This window comes from Nycticebus coucang, chromosome 4 (assembly GCF_027406575.1).
Source record: "Nycticebus coucang isolate mNycCou1 chromosome 4, mNycCou1.pri, whole genome shotgun sequence".
NCBI lineage: Eukaryota > Metazoa > Chordata > Mammalia > Primates > Lorisidae > Nycticebus > Nycticebus coucang.
Genome location: NC_069783.1, coordinates 30655400 through 30676789, shown reverse-complemented (window position 1 = coordinate 30676789; position 21390 = coordinate 30655400). Strand labels below are relative to the sequence as shown.

General features: G+C 36.8%; 1 protein-coding gene and 1 non-coding gene across 10 annotated transcripts in view; one reads left to right on the top strand and one right to left on the bottom strand.

The window, feature by feature from the left end:
* The window catches only part of BIRC6 (baculoviral IAP repeat containing 6), a 275055-nt gene that overhangs the window by 141263 nt on the left and 112402 nt on the right, over positions 1–21390 (bottom strand). For 4 of the 9 annotated variants that reach the window (XR_008379509.1, XM_053588024.1, XM_053588025.1 and 1 more), the window contains exons 24-36: positions 19348–19535; positions 18277–18591; positions 17951–18050; positions 15106–15320; positions 14739–14947; positions 13784–14130; positions 13345–13564; positions 12705–12838; positions 11880–12017; positions 9873–10000; positions 4454–4585; positions 2694–2909; positions 1042–1225 (exon numbers count right to left, since the gene is read on the bottom strand). Coding sequence is in view for 8 of the 9 variants with exons in the window: in XM_053588024.1 (XP_053443999.1) it covers positions 1042–1225; positions 2694–2909; positions 4454–4585; positions 9873–10000; positions 11880–12017; positions 12705–12838; positions 13345–13564; positions 13784–14130; positions 14739–14947; positions 15106–15320; positions 17951–18050; positions 18277–18591; positions 19348–19535 (2526 nt within the window). In the remaining variant the exon portion in view is untranslated. The remainder of the gene's footprint in view (positions 1–1041; positions 1226–2693; positions 2910–4453; positions 4586–9872; positions 10001–11879; positions 12018–12704; positions 12839–13344; positions 13565–13783; positions 14131–14738; positions 14948–15105; positions 15321–17950; positions 18051–18276; positions 18592–19347; positions 19536–21390) is intronic. The other 5 variants (XM_053588027.1, XM_053588029.1, XM_053588030.1 and 2 more) reach the window with 3 other exon arrangements.
* LOC128585156 (U6 spliceosomal RNA) lies at positions 8879–8982 on the top strand. The gene has a single exon (XR_008379898.1). It is a non-coding gene; the product is annotated as a U6 spliceosomal RNA (small nuclear RNA).

The following is a 21390-nucleotide window of genomic DNA, read 5'->3' as shown; positions in this document are numbered from 1 at the left end:
ATGCTCGATTCAAGGCAGAAACCCAATTGGCACAGAGCCCAAAAGTACAGATGAAGACACGTAAGCACAGTGACTTCCTACAGTACTACACCCCAGAACTCCTGGGCTCAAGTGATCCTCCCACCCTAAGCACAGTGACTTCCTAAGTACTACACCCCAGAACTCCTGGGCTCAAGTGATCCTCCCACCCTAAGCACAGTGACTTCCTACAGTACTACACCCCAGAACTCCTGGGCTCAAGTGATCCTCCCACCCTAAGCACAGTGACTTCCTACAGTACTACACCCCAGAACTCCTGGGCTCAAGTGATCCTCCCACCCTAAGCACAGTGACTTCCTACAGTACTACACCCCAGAACTCCTGGGCTCAAGTGATCCTCCCACCCTAAGCACAGTGACTTCCTACAGTACTATACCCCAGAACTCCTGGGCTCAAGTGATCCTCCCACCCTAAGCACAGTGATTTCCTACAGTACTACACCCCAAAACTCCTGGGCTGAAGTGATCCTCCCACCCTAAGCACAGTGATTTCCTACAGTACTACACCCCAAAACTCCTGGGCTGAAGTGATCCTCCCACCTTAGCCTCCCCAGGAACTGAGACCACAGGTGCTGTACCACCACCTTTTATTCTTTTAGGGGGTAAAAAAAAAAACCTTTTACCCTTTTAGGGGGTTACAATTCACTTTAAAGATTACTTAGTATAGGCTCGGCGCCTGTAGCTCAGCGGCTAGGGTGCCAGCCACATACACCAGAGCTGGCAAGTTCAAACCTACCCCAGAACTGCCAAACGATAATGGCAACTATAACCAAAAAATAGCCAGGAGTTATGGCAGGTGCCTGTGGTCCCAGCTACCAGGGAGGCTGAGGTAAGAGAATTGCTTAAGCCCAAGAGTTGGAGGTTGCTGTGAACTATGACGCCACGGCACTCTACCAAGGGCGACAGCTTGAGACTGTCTCAAAAAATATATATATATATTACTTAGTATACCAATGACCAGCTAATTCTGACATACCCTATGAAATAATAAATTCTGACAAACCTGCTAAAATATCCTGTAGCATACAAGTCAAGGAATACTGAGCCCAAGCACCACCCCAAGATATATCTCCTCTATTGAAGTCAGTTCCAACCAAAAGCAATAGCAGTCTTTCCAGCTGGGGTTCATTCACAATCTCACACAGATGAATTGTTGGCCTTGTGGCATTTGCAATGCGTGCAAGAACCTGTAATACATTTTATAAGATGATACAGTGAAACAGCAATTAACATGTTTTTTAAAACATAACAGATCTACCACGTTAGCATTGGAATGTTAGTTTCCAATACCATCAAGGCATGATTCTAGTGTCAAAATAATCACTTGAGACGGAATGCAAAAGAATGCAATTTCATAGAACATTAAAATCTAATTGCAAATCTAGGTGAAAAAATTAAAAATAATTTCAACAAACATTGAATATACTGCAGGAAACCAAGACAATGAAAGTTCTTCACTAATTTGACATTTATATGCATTATTTCCTATTTTAAATAATAGGAAAATGGTAGATCGGAGATAGAACCACATTACCTACATGTAAAACTCTTAAATTTTAACTAAAGTAAAACATTAATCAAGTTTTCTTTGGAATAAATGAAAAATATTAAGACTTTCACGACATAATAAAAAAGCTAATTAACAACAAATAAAGGAAGTCCAAGAGTACCATACTTTCCTGTGTATAATGCACACATTTTTGAGCACCCCCCTTTTTTTAAGAGACAGAGTCTCACTTTGTTGCCCTTGATCAAGTGCCGTAGTGTCATAGCTCACAGCAACCTCAAACTGTTGGACTCAGGTGATTCTCTTGCCTCAGCCTCCCAAGTAACTGGGACTACAGGCACCAGCCACAGTGCCCGGCTATTTTTAGAGACATGGTCTCGCTCTTGCTCAGGCAATCCACCCCTTTAGCCTCCGAGAGTTCTAGGATTACAGGTGTGAGCCACTGCGCCTGGGCTTTTGCCCAAAATTTTAAGGAAAAAATAAGGACACATAACGTATACATGAGTAGCATGGCTTGGGAATGAGGCCTCTGCATCCTCTCACCTGGGCCCACCGGGTACACAGGATAGCAGTCTAGGTGGATCCAGGATCCAGCGGGAGCAGGCTAGAGCTCCTCCACCAAGCACCAGGATTAAGAGAAGGGGTGGTAGTAGGGTAGCAAAGGGGGCCGAGACCAGACCATACAGAACGGGCCAGGAACTCCACGCAGGTCCCAGGGACTTGCCTGGCTGACCTCCTAAGGCTCCTAATCAGGCCTCCTAAGTTCCCACCCCACCAGCCACATGCATGGCCTTCTTTGCCACAGGCTGTGATGTGGCAGAGAGGGAAGAGGTCACTGGAGAGAGGGAAGGGGCAGCCTTCACAGAGCAGGCATCTGCGGTACAATCTGCAGACTTAACCAGGACAACATCAGCCCTCCTCGTATGTGTCTCTCCTAGCTGAGAGCCAGCCAGCCACTTTTTCAAGGAGCATTTTCCTGAGAGTTTGGGCCAAAAACGTGGATACACATTTATACACAGGAGCACAATTTACACAACAAAATATGGTACTATTATTTCTCTTAATCAAAAATCAATTGAAAATTACATCGTTTTTTTCTAACCCTACAAGCTTATACTTTTATAAATAATGCCTAATAGTTTACTTACCTTACAAACAAATAATAAGAGATCTGCATGACATGTAAAATCCATGGAGAGGAGAAATAAAATAAGTTTCTGGACAACTGAGATACAACGTTCATGGGCCAGAGTAAATGGAAGTGGTTCTATCTCTGGACATTCTTTTGTTGTTGTCACTTCTGTATCTAAATTAGAACGGGACCATTCTGCTGTCCGACGTAATCGAATTAAATCCTTAAAGTGCTGCATGCAGAAATTTACAGTATTTAAATCAATATTCAAAATTTTAAATACAAATTTATTTATGTAATGAAAATGTATAACTTCTAAAGAACAAATGTTTTTGATAAAAAGAGATCCGTAAAGTAAGATTATTAAAGCTATACTGACCAATATACCTTAACTTCTATTTAGATTTAGGATATAAGATAGGCAACAGAACTTCAGAAACTGAATTTCAACAGATACTCATCATAGGAAACTTCTGAAATTGTTAGCTTAAATCACACAACTTAAATAAATATTACCATAACATCCTAAACTTAATTCACAGGAAAACCTTAAAGTATTAATTCAAGTTACTTCAAAATCTAGTAGAATAAACATAATTTCATATTTATAGAAATAATACACAAACTTGGTTACCACCTATAAATGTTATTCCCCCAAATTAAAAATATACATATCAAGTTTTTTAAAAGTTTATTTACAAATCACTTGAACTTCATTTTCACTTAGAAAGGACATGGTATAGCTAGGCATCACAGCTTATGCCTAGAACCTTAGCACTCTGAGAGGCCACGGTAGGAGGATTGAGACCAGACAGAGCAAGAAACCCTGTCTCTACCAAAAAAATCAGAAAAATTAACTGGGCATGGCAGCATGCACCTGTAGATCCAACTACTCAGGAGCCTGAGGCAGAAGAATCACTTGCGCCCAGGAGTTTGAGGTTGCATGTAGCTATATGAGGACACCACTGCCCTATAGCCTGGGCCAAAAAGAAAAGAAAAGATATACTGTATTTCAGTCTTTTGAGCACCACTGGATCCAAAAAAAAAAGTTTCACTTTGAAATTCAGCCTCCCAAATTTTCCAATAACAAAATTAAGGGAAAAGGGAATACCAGAATTTTCACTTTACATTTTATTTTCATGGCTGACACAATGCTATTTACCACTAATCTGTATAGTTTTGTGTTATAATATTAAAATAATAAACAGCACTGCCAATGCCACATTAGCAAAACTATATATTCCATTGTCTTTAATTTTCAATTTACTGGAATCAATCCACTTTGAAGATAATGCACTAGAATAATATTTAAAAGTCAACATTTTTTACATACTGCCTTGAGTTAAAAGCTACCATACTGAAAAAAAGTCCAGAGTAGATTGATTTTTGTCTTGATAAACAGAAGAGCACATATTTTAATCTCTTGATTTTCTTTTTTTTTTTAAAGAGACATAGTCTCACTTTATCCCCCTTGGTAGAGTGCCGTGGTATGACAGCTCACAGCAACCTCCATCTCCAGGGCTTAGGCAATTCTCTTGCCTCAGACTCCTGAGTAGCTGGGAATACAGGTAACCGCCACAGTGCCCAGCTGTTTTTTTTGTTGCAGTTTGGCTGGGGCCAGGTTCAAACCCACTACCCTTGGTATATGGAGCCAGCGCCCTACGCACTGAGCAACAGGCACTGCCCAATTTTCCTGTTATTGAAGATACTTAATTGCTCAAATAACTTAAAATACTAAATGGAAAAGCAGCCTTTCTGAGATAATCTAGATTGTACCTTTGAAGTAGCCTGCTTTAGTTTTGCTTGCTCCACCAGGAGTTTATATGATGATCCTTTGTTACTTTGTATTTTTTCTTTTTCCATCTGTTCCACCAAAGCCTTCTGTTTTGCTTTTAATAGGTTAAGTTGCTTTAAAAAACAAACAAACAACTTAAAATTTAAAATAACAATGTTAAAAATCAAAAGAAAAAGTAAATCATTACTCCTCACAGAATTCATACATTAAAAGGAACAAGTAAATCCTTGAAAGATTCTGTAAAGCAATTGTAACTGTGCTGATTTTTCATAAAACAATCACTTTTAAACACTGGCTTCGAGATCCCTCCATCTTATCATCAAGGACCCACGGAAGAGCGGTAATAACTAGAAAGCTTTCTTCTATGTGTATAAGCCACTAAAAACATTGAATAATTTTTTTTTTTTTTTGTAGAGACAGAGTCTCACTTTATGGCCCTCGGTAGAGTGCCATGGCATTACATAGCTCACAGCAACCTCCAACTCCTGGGCTTAAGCGATTCTCTTGCCTCAGCCTCCCGAGTAGTCGGGACTACAGGCGCCCACCACAACGCCCAGCTATTTTATTTTGGTTGCAGTTCAGCCAGGACCGGGTTTGAACCCGCCATCCTCGGTATATGGGGCCCGCGCCTCACCGACTAAGCCACAGGCGCTGCCCAACACTGAATAATTTTTAATAGAGAAAAATAAATTGTTTAGTTTTAAATAAAATTTTTTTGCTTAATATTTTTATTGCTTAATATTTCAAAACTTTGTTTATATGGGAATTTTCCTCAAGCGTAATCCGTATTTTTAGTGCGTCTACGTTCATAATTAAATTTTTTGAGATCACTGTAGATTCATATACAGCTCAAGAAATAATTAAGCCACACGGAAATAAATTAAAAAATAACAATTTTCCCCAATGACGACACTTGGCAAAACTATTATACTATTAATATCACAACAAAATACTGACATTGATACAAGTCAGCAATCTAACTCAAATTTTTCCAGGTTTACTTGTACTTATCTGTATGTCTGTGTATTTCGTTGTATACACTTCTACACGTTAGCTCATATATCCACTACAATATTTGATGTTGAACAGTTCCCTCACAAGATTCCCTTATGTTCTTGCCCTTTTATAACTATATCCACAACCCCATCTCTCTCATCCTTAAACCCTAGCAATCAGTAATACGAACCAACAGACGAAAGGGAAGAAAAAATTCTCTGCCTATAACAACCTTAAAATCTTTAAACACTGCTGAATGACTTACCCATGTATACCAAAAATTACTTTAAACAGAATTTTAGTAGTTAATTTTTTTTTTTTTTTTTTTTTGCAGTTTTTGGCCAGGGCTGGCTTTGAACCTGCCACCTCTGGTATATGGGGCCAGTGGCCCTATTCACTGAGCCACAGGCACTGCCCCTTTAAACAGAATTTTATACTCAAATAAATCTTTAAAAAACTTTGTAAAGAAAAAAAGAATTTTTACTACAGAAGTATAACCAATGTTACAAATGAATGCTATTTTAGCTGAAAGCTTAATAAATCTGGTTTTTCAAAGATCATTTTTTAAATTTAAATTTTAAATTTAAAATCAAGTTTTAAATTTCTACTATTGGCACATACTTTTCGTATCAAGATTAAAAAATATTAACTATGTTATAAAGAATAAATCACTTGGCTGTTACCTTCACAAAGAAAATGCATCCTAAATTAAAATTAGTATGCACATAATAGAAAAAAATCACCTGATAAGTTAATTAGTAATTATCACCAATTTCAGAAAATAGTTTCATAAGTTCTACAATTAATATATTCAACAATTAAAAGCAAGATTAAAATTTCTATTTATTTCCAAACAACTACACTTATTTCTTGCACAAATAACATTTATTTTCTCTAAACTATTTAACAAGTTGGCAACCTTATGTCCAATCACCCTGAATACTTTGGTGTGCAATTCCTGAAACAACAATAGTCTACAAATCAGAGCACAACCATTAAAGTCAAAGGAACTCTAATGCCTAACCAATTACTCCACAGATCCCCTTCAACCTTTTGCCAACATTCCTTTTGGAAAGATGTTTGGAGAAGAACACTTAAGAGATCTAAAAATAGATCTGTCATTCAATCCTATAATTCCTCTACTAGGTATATACCCAGAAGACCAAAAATCACATTATAACAAAGATATTAGTACCAGAATGTTTATTGCAGCCCAATTCATAATTGCTAAGTCATGGAAGAAGCCCAAGTGCCCATCGATCCACGAATGGATTAATAAATTGTGGTATATGTACACCATGGAATATTATGCAGCCTTAAAGAAAGATGGAGACTTTACCTCTTTCATGTTTACATGGATGGAGCTGGAACATATTCTTCTTAGTAAAGTATCTCAAGAATGGAAGAAAAAGTATCCAATGTACTCAGCCCTACCATGAAACTAATTTATGGCTTTCATATGAAAGCTATAACCCAGTTATAACCTAAGAATAGGGGGAAGGGGGAGAGGGAGGCGAGGGAGGGGGGAGGATGGGAGGAGAGAGGGTGATTGGTGGGATTACACCTGCGGTGCATCTTACAAGGGTACATGTGAAACTTAGTAAATGTAGACTATAAATGTCTTAACACAATAACTAAGAAAATGCCAGGAAGGCTATGTTAACCAGTGTGATGAAAAGTGTCAAATGGTCTATAAAACCAGTGTATGGTGCCCCATGATCGTATTAATGTACACAGCTATGATTTAATTAAAAAAAAAATCCTTTTGCCAACTATGCCAATAGACTGCCCTTCATAAGAAAGAATCAAACAGTAATATTTTACAAAGAAATATTTCCTTTTTACATGGTAGATGTTGTTTTCCATCTTCATATCCTAAATTAAGTATAGCAAGGATAAACATTAAAGGCTTAATAAATTTCAGCCAGATGTGAAAAGATACAAATTAGTACTACCCAAAATTGGTTAAGAGTCTCAAAAAGAAAAAAAGTTGAAGAACCTTTTGCAGAAAATCAAGTTAGCTCTTAGTTGAAAACTTTAGAAGTGAAAAACAAACAACATTGTATTATCAATACTTAAATGCACAATATGGAAATATCTCAGTGAAAATCAAGTCGGTTGGTAGCTCACACCTGTAATCCTAGCACTCTGGAAGGCCAAGGTTGGAGGATCACTTGAGCTCAGGAATTCAAGACCAGCCTGAGCCAAGAGCCAGACCCATCTCTACTAAAACCAGAAAAACTAGCCACACATTGTGGTGGGCACCTGTAGTCCCAGCTACTCAGGAGGCTGAGGCAAGAGGATCGCTTGAGCCCAAGAGTTTGAGGTTGCTCTGAGCTATGACTCCACAGTACTCTATCAAGGGCCACAGAGTGAGACTCTCTCAAAAAAAAAAAAAAAAGGCACTATACTAAAGTACTAGTTCATGTGAATCTGACATCAACTATAAACTCGCTTCCTCATACTCCTGAGACAGTAATAACTTTTATGTGTACTTTCAGGAGAGATCATGTAAGGAACGTAGCCCATTCATAGAAACCACAAGGATTCTGGCTTGGCGTCCACAGTACAGTGGTTACAGCGTCGGCCATATGCACTGAGGCTGGCGGGTTCAAACCCAGTCCAGGCCAGCTAAACAACAATGACAAATGCAACAAAAAGTAGCCAGGCGTTGTGGCGGGCGCCTGTAGTCCCAGCTACTTGGGAGGCTGAGGCAGGAGAATCACTTAAGCCCAAGAGTTTGAGGTTGCTGTGAGCTGTAACGCCATAGCACTCTATTGAGAACAACACAGTTAGACTCTGTCTCAAAAAAACCACAAAGATTCAATTATCCTGCAATAAAACCACATTCTACTACATGACATTCTGTAAAAGAAAGAAAGAGTAATAGAGAATGTAAACGTGTGCAATAGAAAAGTAGAAAGAGCAATATAAATATGGATATTTGTTTATATTTTTAAAAGAAACAATAGGAAAAGTAAGTCAAATACTAAAGGGTTCATCAACAGAAAATTGGATAAACAAGAGTTTGAAACATTCAAAGAACAGATTAGTAGTCAGAAATAAAAAACAGTAAACTGTTTTTTATATACTCAACATGGATAAATCTCAAAAACATCATTTTGAATAACAGAAGTCAGATATAAAAGAGGATATCCAGCACAATTTCCTAAGAATTAAAGGAAGAAACAATATCATCACATTTGTATCTAAAAAACAGCTCTCCAGAGTAGCATTTTGCAACCTTTTGTTATCTCATGGCACGACCTGAACTGTGGTTCATGTTAACCTTGCACGTGTTTATGTTGATCATAAAAAGAGTAAAAAAAAAAAAAAAGAATATACTTACTGTGCTTTAAGCTCTTTTGAAAATAATTTAACTAATAACCTTTAAAATTTTTCACAGCATTGTGCTTACCTCGGCAGCACATATACTAAAATTGGAACGATACAGAGATTAGCATGGACCCTGTGCAAAGATGACACGCAAATTCGTGAAGTATTCCATATTTCGGGGGGCTGGGCACAATGGCTCAAGCCTGTAATCCCAGCACTTGGGAGGCTGAGGCAGGTGGATTGTCTGAGCTCACAAGTTTGAGACAAATCTGAGCAAGGGCGAGACCCCATCTCTAAAAAATAGCCAGTGCTGTGGTAGGTGCCTGTAGTCCCAGCTACATGAGAGGCTGATGCAAGAGAATCACTTGAACCCGAGAGTTTCAAGTTGCTGTGAGCTATGATGCCAAGGGGGACCAAGTGAGACTCTGTCTCCATACGTAACATCCTCTCACATACCAGATGAAAAATCACTCCTCTGGGCGGCACCTGTGGCTCAGTCGGTAGGGCGCTGGCCCCATATGCCAAGGGTGGCGGGTTCAAACCCAGCCCTGGCCAAACTGCAACAACAATAAAAAAGCCAGGCGTTGTGGCGGGCGCCTGTAGTCCCAGCTGCTTGGGAGGCTGAGGCAAGAGAATCGCTCTAAGCCCAAGAGAAGAGGTTGCTGTGAGCCGTGTGATGCCACGGCACTTACCGAGGGCAGTACAGTAAGACTCTGTCTCTACAAAAAAAAAAAAGAAAAATCACTCCTCTACAGGCAGCATGGAAAATGAACTGGATTAAAGAACAAAGACAGGCAGGCTTTTGCTAGACTTCATTTATAATAGTAGTAAAAGAGTTGGAGAAAGGCAAATCATTTAAAGAAAATCACCAAAACTCTGTAAAGTACATTTTGCCATTTTACAATTAAAGAAATTCAGTCTCCGTGTTAAATAATTTTCCTTATCTTAGTAACTCATTATATGTCATAATGTAGGATCTTATGTCACATCTACTTCATACAACCTTCAAAACAGTAATTTCAAACATAACAGTTTGAAATAGTAATTTCAAAATATAGTGATAATTACCTGCTTATGATGAACAAGCTGCTTTCTGATTTTTCTGGAATATAATCTATCGAGGCTACTGCTACCTTTGGAAGATCTATTTAAACTCTGAGTATGCAGATTATTGTTAATAAAACTCCACTGATTACCTATAAGGGAAGGAAAAGTTTATTAATAATTAGTGAAATTATTGTAAGTATGATTTTACAGTACCTTTGATATCCAGAACACACAAAATTATAAATGTGTCAATCATGACATATCAAAGCAGTTTTCAAGAAAATTAAGGGAACCACTGTAAAGGAACTGCTATTAGAGCCGACTCTAGAAAGGTTAGATAATTGTCACTGCTCTAAACTAGACCCCAGATCATTTTAAGATGCGTTCTATCTCCAGTCTTTCCTTTAGGATAACAGTCATCTTCTTCCACAATTGTTTAAAAATAAATCTTAGGGGGCAGCGCCTGTGGCTCAGTGAGTAGGGCGCCGGCCCCATATGCCGAGGGTGGTGGGTTCAAACCCAGCCCCAGCCAAACTGCAACAACAAAAAATAAAAATAAAAATAAATCTTAAACATAACTTTGATGATGTCACTTAGGTTTAACAACAAATACTTTCATGCAGGGACCAAAAAAGAGTGCTCAATAATTTGACTATTCACTGCCAAAATAAGGTCGAATAGTTCAAAAACCAGTCTGTATAGCGACATTTACTCTCACTTTTTTGAACATGTGCAGATTTTTCTGGGCCATTCTTTTGGTCAACTTAAGCTGAATGCCACACTTTATTTACCTCCAAACCTAGAATATCTTTTCCTTAACCTAAAAAAATCTTTTCCTCTTCTCTACTACCCATTTGTCAAGTCTTCATAAAAATTCTTCAAACCCAATCTTCCACCAACATTTTCATAGTACCTAAGCAATATAAATAAAAACTAATACTTCCAGTACTGTTATATCCCATATTTACATTGTAGTTGTATTTATTTTAGTTGTATATGTTACATCTATATCCCATAAACTAAACTGACCACAGATAACACTCTTCTAAAAATCTATATAAAGCAAACTCTGTACATGAGAATTCTCCAGCACCTTTAAAACATACTATGTACAATAAACAACTTATTTAGCTATAAAACATCTCAAGGGAACTTTCTAAAACCCTGAGATCCGGGCGGTGCCTGTGGCTCAGTCGGTAGGGCGCCGGCCCCATATGCCGAGGGTGGCGGGTTCAAACCCAGCCCCGGCCAAACTGCAACCAAAAAATAGCCGGGCATTGTGGCGGGCATCTGTAGTCCCAGCTACTCGGGAGGCTGAGGCAAGAGAATCGCTTAAGCCCAGGAGTTGGATGTTGCTGTGAGCTGTGTGAGGCCACGGCACTCTACAGAGGGCCATAAAGTGAGACTCTTTGTCTCTACAAAAAAAAAAAAAACAACAACAAAAAAAAACCCTGAGATCCTGACAGTGTATGTATAATTCCACATTTTATTGACCTCAATGGCTGTGTTTACAAATTAAGATTTATCTATCTGAAATCCTTTCTGAAAAGCCTTATTAACTAGGAAGAGGAAAAGAAAATAGTCACGTAGTTTGACACTTTAACTTTAATCTGGGTATTTGTGAATTTAAGTATAAAGTCCATTTGTAGTTAATTAGTAGAACTTGATAATGGTAAATGAAATTATTTATCACACTAAGAAAAATACTACAGCAACTCTTCACAAATTTCCCTTTCATAACTCACTTATATGCATGTTATTTTGAAATGTTTATTTAATGGGCACCCAGATGAAAATATTGTGAAAAACACAGTTGTGTTTAGAAACCGAAAGTCATGCCCAAACAATTCAGCTTGCCTATAAAGTCCATCAAGTATAAATTCTATCTTTAAAAAGAGCCTTAGTAAAGTTAATTCATATTTTCCATAAATTACATACAAGTGGTATCTCCAAGCCAATAGCCAGTTCAGGAACAACTGCGGAGTCACTCAAAATCCCCACCAACATATTATTATAAACTTCTGATACCTGTCAGAAACCTCTCCCTGTCTTTACCATTCAAAGGTTTCTTTGCAGCTGCTGCTTCATCTTCAACAGTTGCCACATAATCTAGCAACCTGGACACCAGCATAACAACCCAACTGATCATGGGGATGTCTAGTACTCCTATACAGAGATAAGAGGAAAAGAAAAATGCCAGGTGATTTAAGAGTCCTAATGATATCTGATAAAGTTATAAATAGAAAATGTTTAATAAATCCAAAAGATATATCATTATACTAATATTTGTATATAATGAGCCACAAATTGAGTAGAACATCAAATCTAATGAAAGACAAATGCTTTGTGGTACAAAATCATAAGTGTAAGCTGAATCCAAAAGGTACAAAATCGTAAGTGTAAGCTGAATCCAAAAGGTAAACTATAAAGGTATATAAACTAGAAAGGTATATGGTACGGTTCTTAGACTCGTAGGTGAATGAAATAAGCTGTAACTCTCAAAATTTGCAATTTATAAAGTATTAAACTATGTTCTAAAGTTTTGGCGCTATTAACAATTTTCTTGCTCAAATGAAACTCATTATCATTAACTAGAAAAGCATCTTAAAGCTTAAACCTATATAAGAGACTCTAATTTTAGTTATGATAGTATAGGAAAAACACACTAAGTTCAAATAATGAAAAGCATTAGATTTTAAAAGTAATATCTATATCACATGAAGGTTGCTCATAAATATATTAACATATGTTAACAAAAATTAAAAAAAAAATTAAAATAAGTACTCCAGAAAAAAATATTTTATAAAAGCAAAATTTATAGGAATCTTAGAAAAAACACTGCTTTATAAATACCTTCTGTCCTCCTATGCATGGGTAACTGTGGCTGAAGAGGGGACAATAAATTATCCAAGAGGTTAAGTAAGCTTTCTAATACTCCACTATTACTAAGTGATCGTTGACCAATGCAAGAAAGTAACATGAAGACCCTAAAAAATATATATCAAGAAAATATGCAGTAAGAATCAAATTTAACTGTTCACAATTTTTTCAAATAATTTACACTAAAATTTAACAAAATAATGACAAAACTTTTTGTTTCTTAAACATCCCTGTATTTCAGTTTGGGTAAGCAAGATTTATATCTGGATGTATTATGTTAAATGTTAGCTCTAAGTATCAGTTCTATTTTCTAATGTTATCAACAAGAAACCAGGTACAGTGAAAAGAACTTAGTCTCAAAAAGGTAACATAATCTGATAGGAAATATTTATAAACACAGATCTATAAACCGCGCAGGTTCGGTTAGGTAACTGGATCGTGGACTAGTTATATCATGAATAATCTTGATGCTCTTCGCTGGGCATTCCCAGAATGCTGAGGAGAAAAACTGCTCCATTTTTGCCACACTTAGTGTCCACATAAATGAGATTTCAAATGACTATGACAAGCACAATTCTCTAGTAACAAACATCTCCAATATTTTCTGACCTACCTATCCTGTGGAAAGATGAGAAGCTGCTCTGAATTGTACAATTCCTGAAGAACATTAGAGAGAAACTGACCCCACCATCTTTCACCACCACATAGTTGAACAAGCAGAAGACCAGTATGTAATCGTATCTTTGGGGTTCCACTGATGCACAAGTGTTTAAAGAGCTCTTCACAGGCCTGGGCATGAAATGTACTCTGCAAAACTGCAGGAACAGAGTGTCCTATTATAAGAAAGAAAACAGTAAAATATCCATCCTATTTTAAGTGTATGATATATAATATCAAAATCAGCATGCTTAGATATGCTTTCTTCTTTACCAGCCATCAGTGGACAAATCAAAATTAACCATACCCAGACAATATTAACATGGAACCAAAAACATGCAAAAAACGTATCAAATATATTCCCAGCCTTTAAAGTAGATGAGCCAAATACAAACCATTAGAAGAATGAAGAAGGCTGAGCAAAGTGTCCAATAAATATCTGATGATAGTACGTAACTGCTCTGTGGAAGACATCTGAATTAAATCTTCCGGATCTGATGTTTCACTCAGCGTCTTCCGACTTGCACCTAGAGCTACTTTGAGTCTCTGCACTGCATTATGAGCCAAATTCAGTTGAAGCTGTAACTGAATACAATCTTGATAAGCAGAAAAAACTCTACTATCTTCCTCCACTGCCTTGTCTGGTTTTCGTAAAAAGTACTGTGCATTGTTAGCACTGTTGAGAGGAGGAAGATCAATACTTTGCAAAAGAGTTTCCAGACGATGACAAGCCAAATTATATCTACAAGTAAAAAAGAAAGTATTTCATGCAATGCTTTCTTGATATCCATGTATAAATACTAAGAACTTAGTCTCTAAAACACATTAACGCACAACCCTTTTAAAAGAATTACTCAAATGGTAAGTCTAGCACTAATAAGCGTAGCCAATAATTTAATCAATAATGTCATACACTAAGTATTACTATAATGAGCTACTGTCCTACTTCCTTTTGCTCTTTACTGCATACCCACAAAAATGACATTTTATTTTATTTTATTTTTATTTTTTGAGACAGAGTCTTACTATGTCACTCTTGGTACAGTGTGTCAAAAGCTCATAGCAACCTCAAATTCTTGGGCTTAAGTAATTCTCTAGCCTCAGCCTCCCAAGTAGATGGACTACAGGCACCCACCACAGTGCCTGGCCATTTTTTTTAGTTGTAGTTGTCATTGTTGTTTGGCAGGCCTGGGCTGGATTCGAAACCCCAGCTCCAGTATATGTGGCTGGCGCCCTAGCCACTGAGCGACAGACACCAAGCAAAAACGACATTTTCTTAACAGAAATATAAGCAGGACATATATAAGATACAGTTTCAGTAAGATTAAAATTTGCCAATTTTCTACTAACCTGCACTGTATATCCTCCTGCAGAGCAACCATCATTGTTAAATGCTGGTCAATTTCTGGCTGGTTTGCAGATTCTCCCTCTCCCCTTAGAGGATCATGCATTAACTTCAGTTCACTTTCCCAAGGCAAGATATAGGTATGACCATAGTAAAATCCTAATGGGATTTTAGCTCTGGCATTTGTACTTCCATAACGTCCAATGACAGTGATCTGAAATGAAAATTCATAAATATATGCAAACATCTGCTACAATAAAAATCTGAGCAATATATTTTAAAAGATATAGTTATACTTTTTAATCATGGTTGGAGTATTTTTCTTGTCAGAAATGGAAAAACATATCAATGTACTTTCTTGCACTTCTTTACCTTCATGAACCTGCACACAGGTGGTGGTATTAAGTCATGAAGAATTAGTGAATGGGTGCTTATATCAGTTGCCACTACCAATCGCCTTCCATCCACTTCTTCTCCTAATGTCCAAATGTCAATTGATAAGGAGGCCAAATCTCCACAAGTAGGAATTAAAATATCTGTCAACAATATAGGTCTGCCAAAATCCAAGGTCACAAATCTCCTTGCCCCTATAAAAATAGAATTACCAATTAACCAACAATACCCTCAAGAACAATATGGAACACTTGGCGCCTGTGGCTCAGTGAGTAGGGCGCCAGCCCCATCTATCAAGGGTGGCGGGTTCAAGCCCAGCCCCGGCCAAACTGCAACAAAAAATAGCAGGGCGTTATGGCAGGCGCCTGAGGCAAGAGAATCATCTGAGCCCAAGAGCTAGAGGTTGCCGTGAGCTGTGACGCCACAGCACTCTACCGAGGGCAACAAACTGAAACTCTGTCTCTAAAAAAAAATGAAATCAACTCACTAAACTACAAACAAATGAGAGGAAAAGTCAATAAGTAAAAATAGCCTTGTCAATTCTCATTCAAAAATTTTCTGAAACCCCAAACTATGATAGCTTTGTCATCTTTTCTGTATTTATGTTTTGTCTTTTCTATACCTGTAGACCAGTCTATGTTAGTACTGAACTCCAAAACTTGCAAAAGTAGCTAGGTGAGGTGATGCAACATAGCAAAACCCCCAAATCTTTACAAAAAGAGAGAGAGAGAGAGAGTAAGACTGTTACCATGAAGGCAATCAACTGACTATACCCATTAAGTTCTTTAAAACATCAGAGTTGGCCAACCACAGTGCCTCACGCCTGTAATTCTAGCACTCTGGGAGGCCGAGGCGGGTGGATCACCTGAGCTCAGGAGTTCGAAACCAGCCTGAGCAAGAGCAAGACCCCATCTCTACTAAAACGAGAAAAACTAGCCAGTGTTGTGGCAGGTGCTAATAATCTCTAGCTACTTGGGAAGCTGAGGCAAGAGGATTGCTTGAGCCCAGGAGTTTGGTTGCTGTGAGCTATGACGATGCCACAGCACTCTCCAGGGCAACAGAGGGAGACTCTTAAATGAATAAACCAACAAACAAACATCAGATTTTAAAAAATTAATTCTGCAAAAGTGGTATAGAAGTTAATTCTGTGAAGTGCAAATTTAATCTTCTTTCATTTTTTAAATTACGCAAGTAGATGCATAAAAAATACCAAATTTTATTATTTGACTTTACTTTTCTTAAGTCTTGCAACCACTTATGGAGTTGCATTATGGAATTAAGATGCAAAGTGAAAGTGTAATTGAAATCCTATGTAGTAAAACTACCACTGAAAAATGCGTTAGAAGGTCCCCAGTGTAGACAGCTTAATCTCCAACAATGTTTTCCTGTCACTATAGAAACATAACTGGCTCTTTAGCTCAAGAGCAGATGAAATAGATAAAGTAGGGCGGTGCCTGTGGCTCAGTGTGTAGGGCGCCGGCCCCATATACCGAGGGTGGCGGGTTCAAACCTGGCCCCGGCCAAACTGCAACAAAAAAATAGCCGGGCGTTGTGGCGGGCGCCTGTAGTCCCAGCTACTTGGGAGGCTGAGGCAAGAGAATCATGTAAGCCCAAGAGCTACAGCACTCTACCGAGGGTGGTAAAGTGAGACTGTGTCTCTATAAAAAAAAAAGAAATAGATAAAGTAGTTTCACCTCTCTCATCTCGTAGACATTACAAGGATAAGTGCAACTAGTAAAACATAAGAAAGATCATTAATATATTTCTATTTCTTCTTCATTACATGGGATGAAGACCATCTACTAACTTATCAGCAACATTTTACAGTGAAGGCAAACAACTACTAAATTAAACTTCTAGGAATAGTGCTATTATGGATAGAACAAGTTTAAAAAAAAAAAAAAAAAGAAAGCAATTACCAATGTTTTCCTAAAGAGAAAAATTATTAAATAGCAAGCAACATAGTTCTTGCTATGAGGTTTATGTGGTGCGGTCATTTCCATGGATAAAAATTCAAACTGCAATATAAACAATTGCTCATATCCCAGAAGACTGCAGAATAACAAATCATCACTCTAAACATTATAAACACTAAGGTTGTTACCAATGAATGATTATTTGGACAGAAAATAGAAAAAGACTTATACATATTTTATCTTTCAAGCTCCCTTTTCAAAAAGGAAACACCCCACTGTAATAAAGCAAATGTGGTTTAATTGTTCACATAATGCAAAGTACTACTGTGCACACTATATCCATGTTATATCCATCTCTCTTCCCTAGAAATTGTTTTTGACTTCTCCCACTGCTCAAGCACATTTACCTTAGAAATATAAGGTAAATTTTGCCTACAGTATTTTAAAATACGCGCTAATTCAAATAACTTACCCAGTTGCAGTTCTCTAGCATAGAAGCATAAGACAAACTTAGGTAAGATTTAAACTGTTAAGGGACCAGGAAGTGCTGTTAATATTAGTCATTATAATAAACAGTAGTTCTACCTGCTATTCTCAGTAAACAGCTCCACTATAAGAATGCTAGTTTTAGGAATACTTCCTTTAGTACGATTTCTATTGTAGCAGCAATGTCAGCAATTACAACGAATGCAGATATTCGCCTACAGATGAAATGCACTACACAACACCATGTTCACGCAATACGGGGAGCACACACAGCTTGAACGTCAGTGCTTATTTTTAGTAAAATATACTTACCAAAGAGCAAACGTGATTTATTTGAACAGAAGGATCAAACTGAAAAACAATGAATCTTAAAAGGACAGCAGACTAGGAAACAAAAATAACTTAAGAAAGTCAAAGATTACCTGAATGCATTCGCTCTATAATAATGGACTGGTGAGGGGGAGGTTGAAGAAAATGTGAAGCATGAGAAATTGCAAGGGCTAGACCAGAACCAAGTGGATTCTAGAAAAGAAAAAAATACAAAATCTATATTGATATTATTCTTGCTCTATAAAAACTATTAACCATAATGTCAAATTAATAAGTCTATTTTCCTAAGTATATTCCGTAATATTCTATAAAATAAAATATTTCAAGTTGGTATAATAAAATTTTGCCTTGAAAGTTACAATATTCTTCAAAATATTTTTAAATGTCAAAGCCAATACCTATTTAAAACATAATTTACCATTCTGGACTTGTTGGAATTTTTGTTATGTGCAGCAAGATTGACTGCAGGGGGATCGATGACTGAGCCTGGGAAAAGTTGTGCGAGCTCAGCATTAATCACAACAGAAACGGCTTCATTGGGCGGAGTGAGTGGTGGAGTCATGAAAAGAGGTGTTGTTTTTGGAGTGGGTGGAATAACATCAGATGGGTGAATGAAGAATCCAGGGGCAGCCACCGGGTTGGAAGGCACAGAGTTGTGAACAGGAGCTACTGCTGATGCTGCTGCAGCTGCTGCAGCTGTTGTCTGATGTAACTTGGCTTCCAGCTTTGCTTTCTGTAAAAGAAGTAAAAGCAACAATATAGACGAATCCTGTCTACCTGAGTTGTGGGAAATACTACATGGGTATATGTTATGAAGACAAAAATTACTAGATCTCCATTAAAGAAAAATGAAGCTAAATCAAAACTGGACTCAATATAAATGTTACATTGCTTTGCTATATATAATTCACAAGTATTTAACATAAATTTTTTTGTGTTCTTGAAACAAAGACTTCCTCAAAGCAAAGGTGAAAAGAAAGTAGAACGATTAAATGTAAATGAGGAAACAAAGTTCTGCTCAAACCACAATATTATCAGAAGGCAGATTATTGTGTTGATTAACCTAATACAATTTGTCACCAAGAACTGCCACAGGCTTCACCATAAGGCAATCCATAAAACATCTCTCATTGTTTCTCAATTTTAAGTCACATTAATTTAAGTGGTATTTAAAACTTTTTTTTGCATTCTATACTCCATAGGAAATAGCAATAGTAACTGCAATGCCTAATCAAGGGTGTTTAAACAAAGGATAGATTTTGCACAAAAAAGTTGCCAGTTGATTAAAAATGCAGCAAATAAAATGCATTCACAGAATTTTAACACATTTAAATATATCGCAAAGACTTTACCTCAATTTTTGTTGAAAATGATTAGCTCAGATCGGTCAAACTACTTTCCTTTATGAAAATAACGGTCATTTTTACAGTATTTTTTCAGCTTTTGAAGTTTAGAGACAGCATGAACAAAGAGCCAAATAGTCTCCAACCTGTTGCTGAAGCTTCAAAAGCTGCTGCTGTTTCTCTTGCAGCACCTGTAGCTGTTGCTCGGCTGAAGCCATTGCATGAGAGAGAGACTGCAAAGCTACCTGGGCTGCTGAACTCAGGGCTGTCGAGGCTTCCCCAACTGTCCCAGAAGATAGTCCACCTACTGCAGGAGTAACCCCGAAGGAACTCACTGGCATGAGGCAAGAAGGGGAAAAAAAACATAAAACAGCAGGATGAAGAAAAAGTCCACAAAGAAAACATACTCAAGTATTTTCACACTATTCTGAGACTAAACTATAGTTAATTGTCATTTTCAAAAAGGAACCAGTAAAGTTTAAATAAGAAACCTATGGTATTAGTATATTGACAATACTAGTATCAAGATCTAGGAAATCCAGGAATGATTTCTAATTCAAAGAAAAATTAGAGTCAATATAGTTTCTAGTTTACAAATGTTCTCAGTATTGAAGAAATATCATTTAATTTTACTAAAATTATTGTTACAAATGAGAGTTAATCATGTTATACAATTTGAGCATAAGAAATAAACTTAAATTTCCTTTACTAAGTTTTCTTATAGCAACATGTCCTACTCCACCCTCCTAAAAGCTCAAAAATCTTTTGATTATAAGGACATTATTTAAAAAGAAAGATGACACTTATTTCTTCATTTTAAAGCATAACCTAAACAGACGTTAGCTCTGCACAGACGATGTAAAGCAATGTTTCCTACAGTATTCTCCCCAGAACACTAAACTGGAGCAATATCCCCCCTCATAGTCAAATCCAGCCAACTGCTCGTCTATGAGCACTGCCATCAACAAGGCTCTATGAAATCATGCAAGTGAATAAATTTTGTTTTCAATGTTATTCAAACAGACATTATAAAATAATTCTTTTCCATTAAATATTTAGCAGGATTTATGAGAAATATTTTCAGAAAAGCTGAATTAAAACTTAATTTCACAACTTAGTCCAACAAGTCAACACAAAACAAAAGATAATAAGCAAACTCTACAGCATAAATATTTGTATTATAACAGGCAGGAGAATATTATAACAGGCTTGAGCCCAGGGGTTGGAGGTTGCTGTGAGCTATGATGCCAGAGCACTCTACCCAGGGCAACAGCTTGAGGCTCTGTCTCAACAAACAAACAAACAAACAAACAAACAAACAAAAAAGACTGACAGATGACTTCTAATGAATACAAGGTAAGGTAAGACAGAAGGGAAGATTATCTTTGAATAGCAGGAAAAAAAACTGCTAACTTAGAATTCTATCAAGTGAAAATATATTTCAAGAATGACAGCATCTTGATCCAAATAAGCTAAATATAGCTAAATATAAAGTATTACTTATGTGATATTAAGATAAATGTACTTATGCATTGAAAACATGATACTGTGAAACTGATTATGTTAATTTAGTCAATTATGACAAAGCTGCATAATAAATAACAATTAATTTAGCTGTTGGGGTTAAATGCCATCAGCTATTCAAGACAGTATCTACATTTCAAATACTTGCATTTGTATTATGTAAGGAGAAGTAAAAAAAATGTAACAATGTCTGGAATTTGCTTTCAAGTACTTGGGCAAAGGAAAAGAGAAGAGGAATAGATAAAGGAAATGTGAAAAAGTACCAACAGTATTGGAATCTAAATAACAACTATGTGGAATGGTCACTTAATTACACAGAAGAATCTGAAAGTTTTCCCCAAAACCTAAGTAAAGCCATCACCAGTAGACAAAAACAAAAAGGTATCCATTCTTTAAATCTAAGAAAAATCATATCAGATAAAAACTTAAGGATAAGAAGAAAAAGGAATGATCAGGTAAATCCAAGTGAATACTGAATTTTAGAACTACAATCATAATGTATTATAGGAATTAAAATATACATAAAATTAAGATGCAAACCACACAAAATTAATATAGAAAAGCACAGTGTTATACAAATAGGGAGAATGATATTTTCTCTACGCATTAAATATAGCAAAGAATACAGAGTGTATGTTTGCTCTTAATGACATAATTGCTATTAA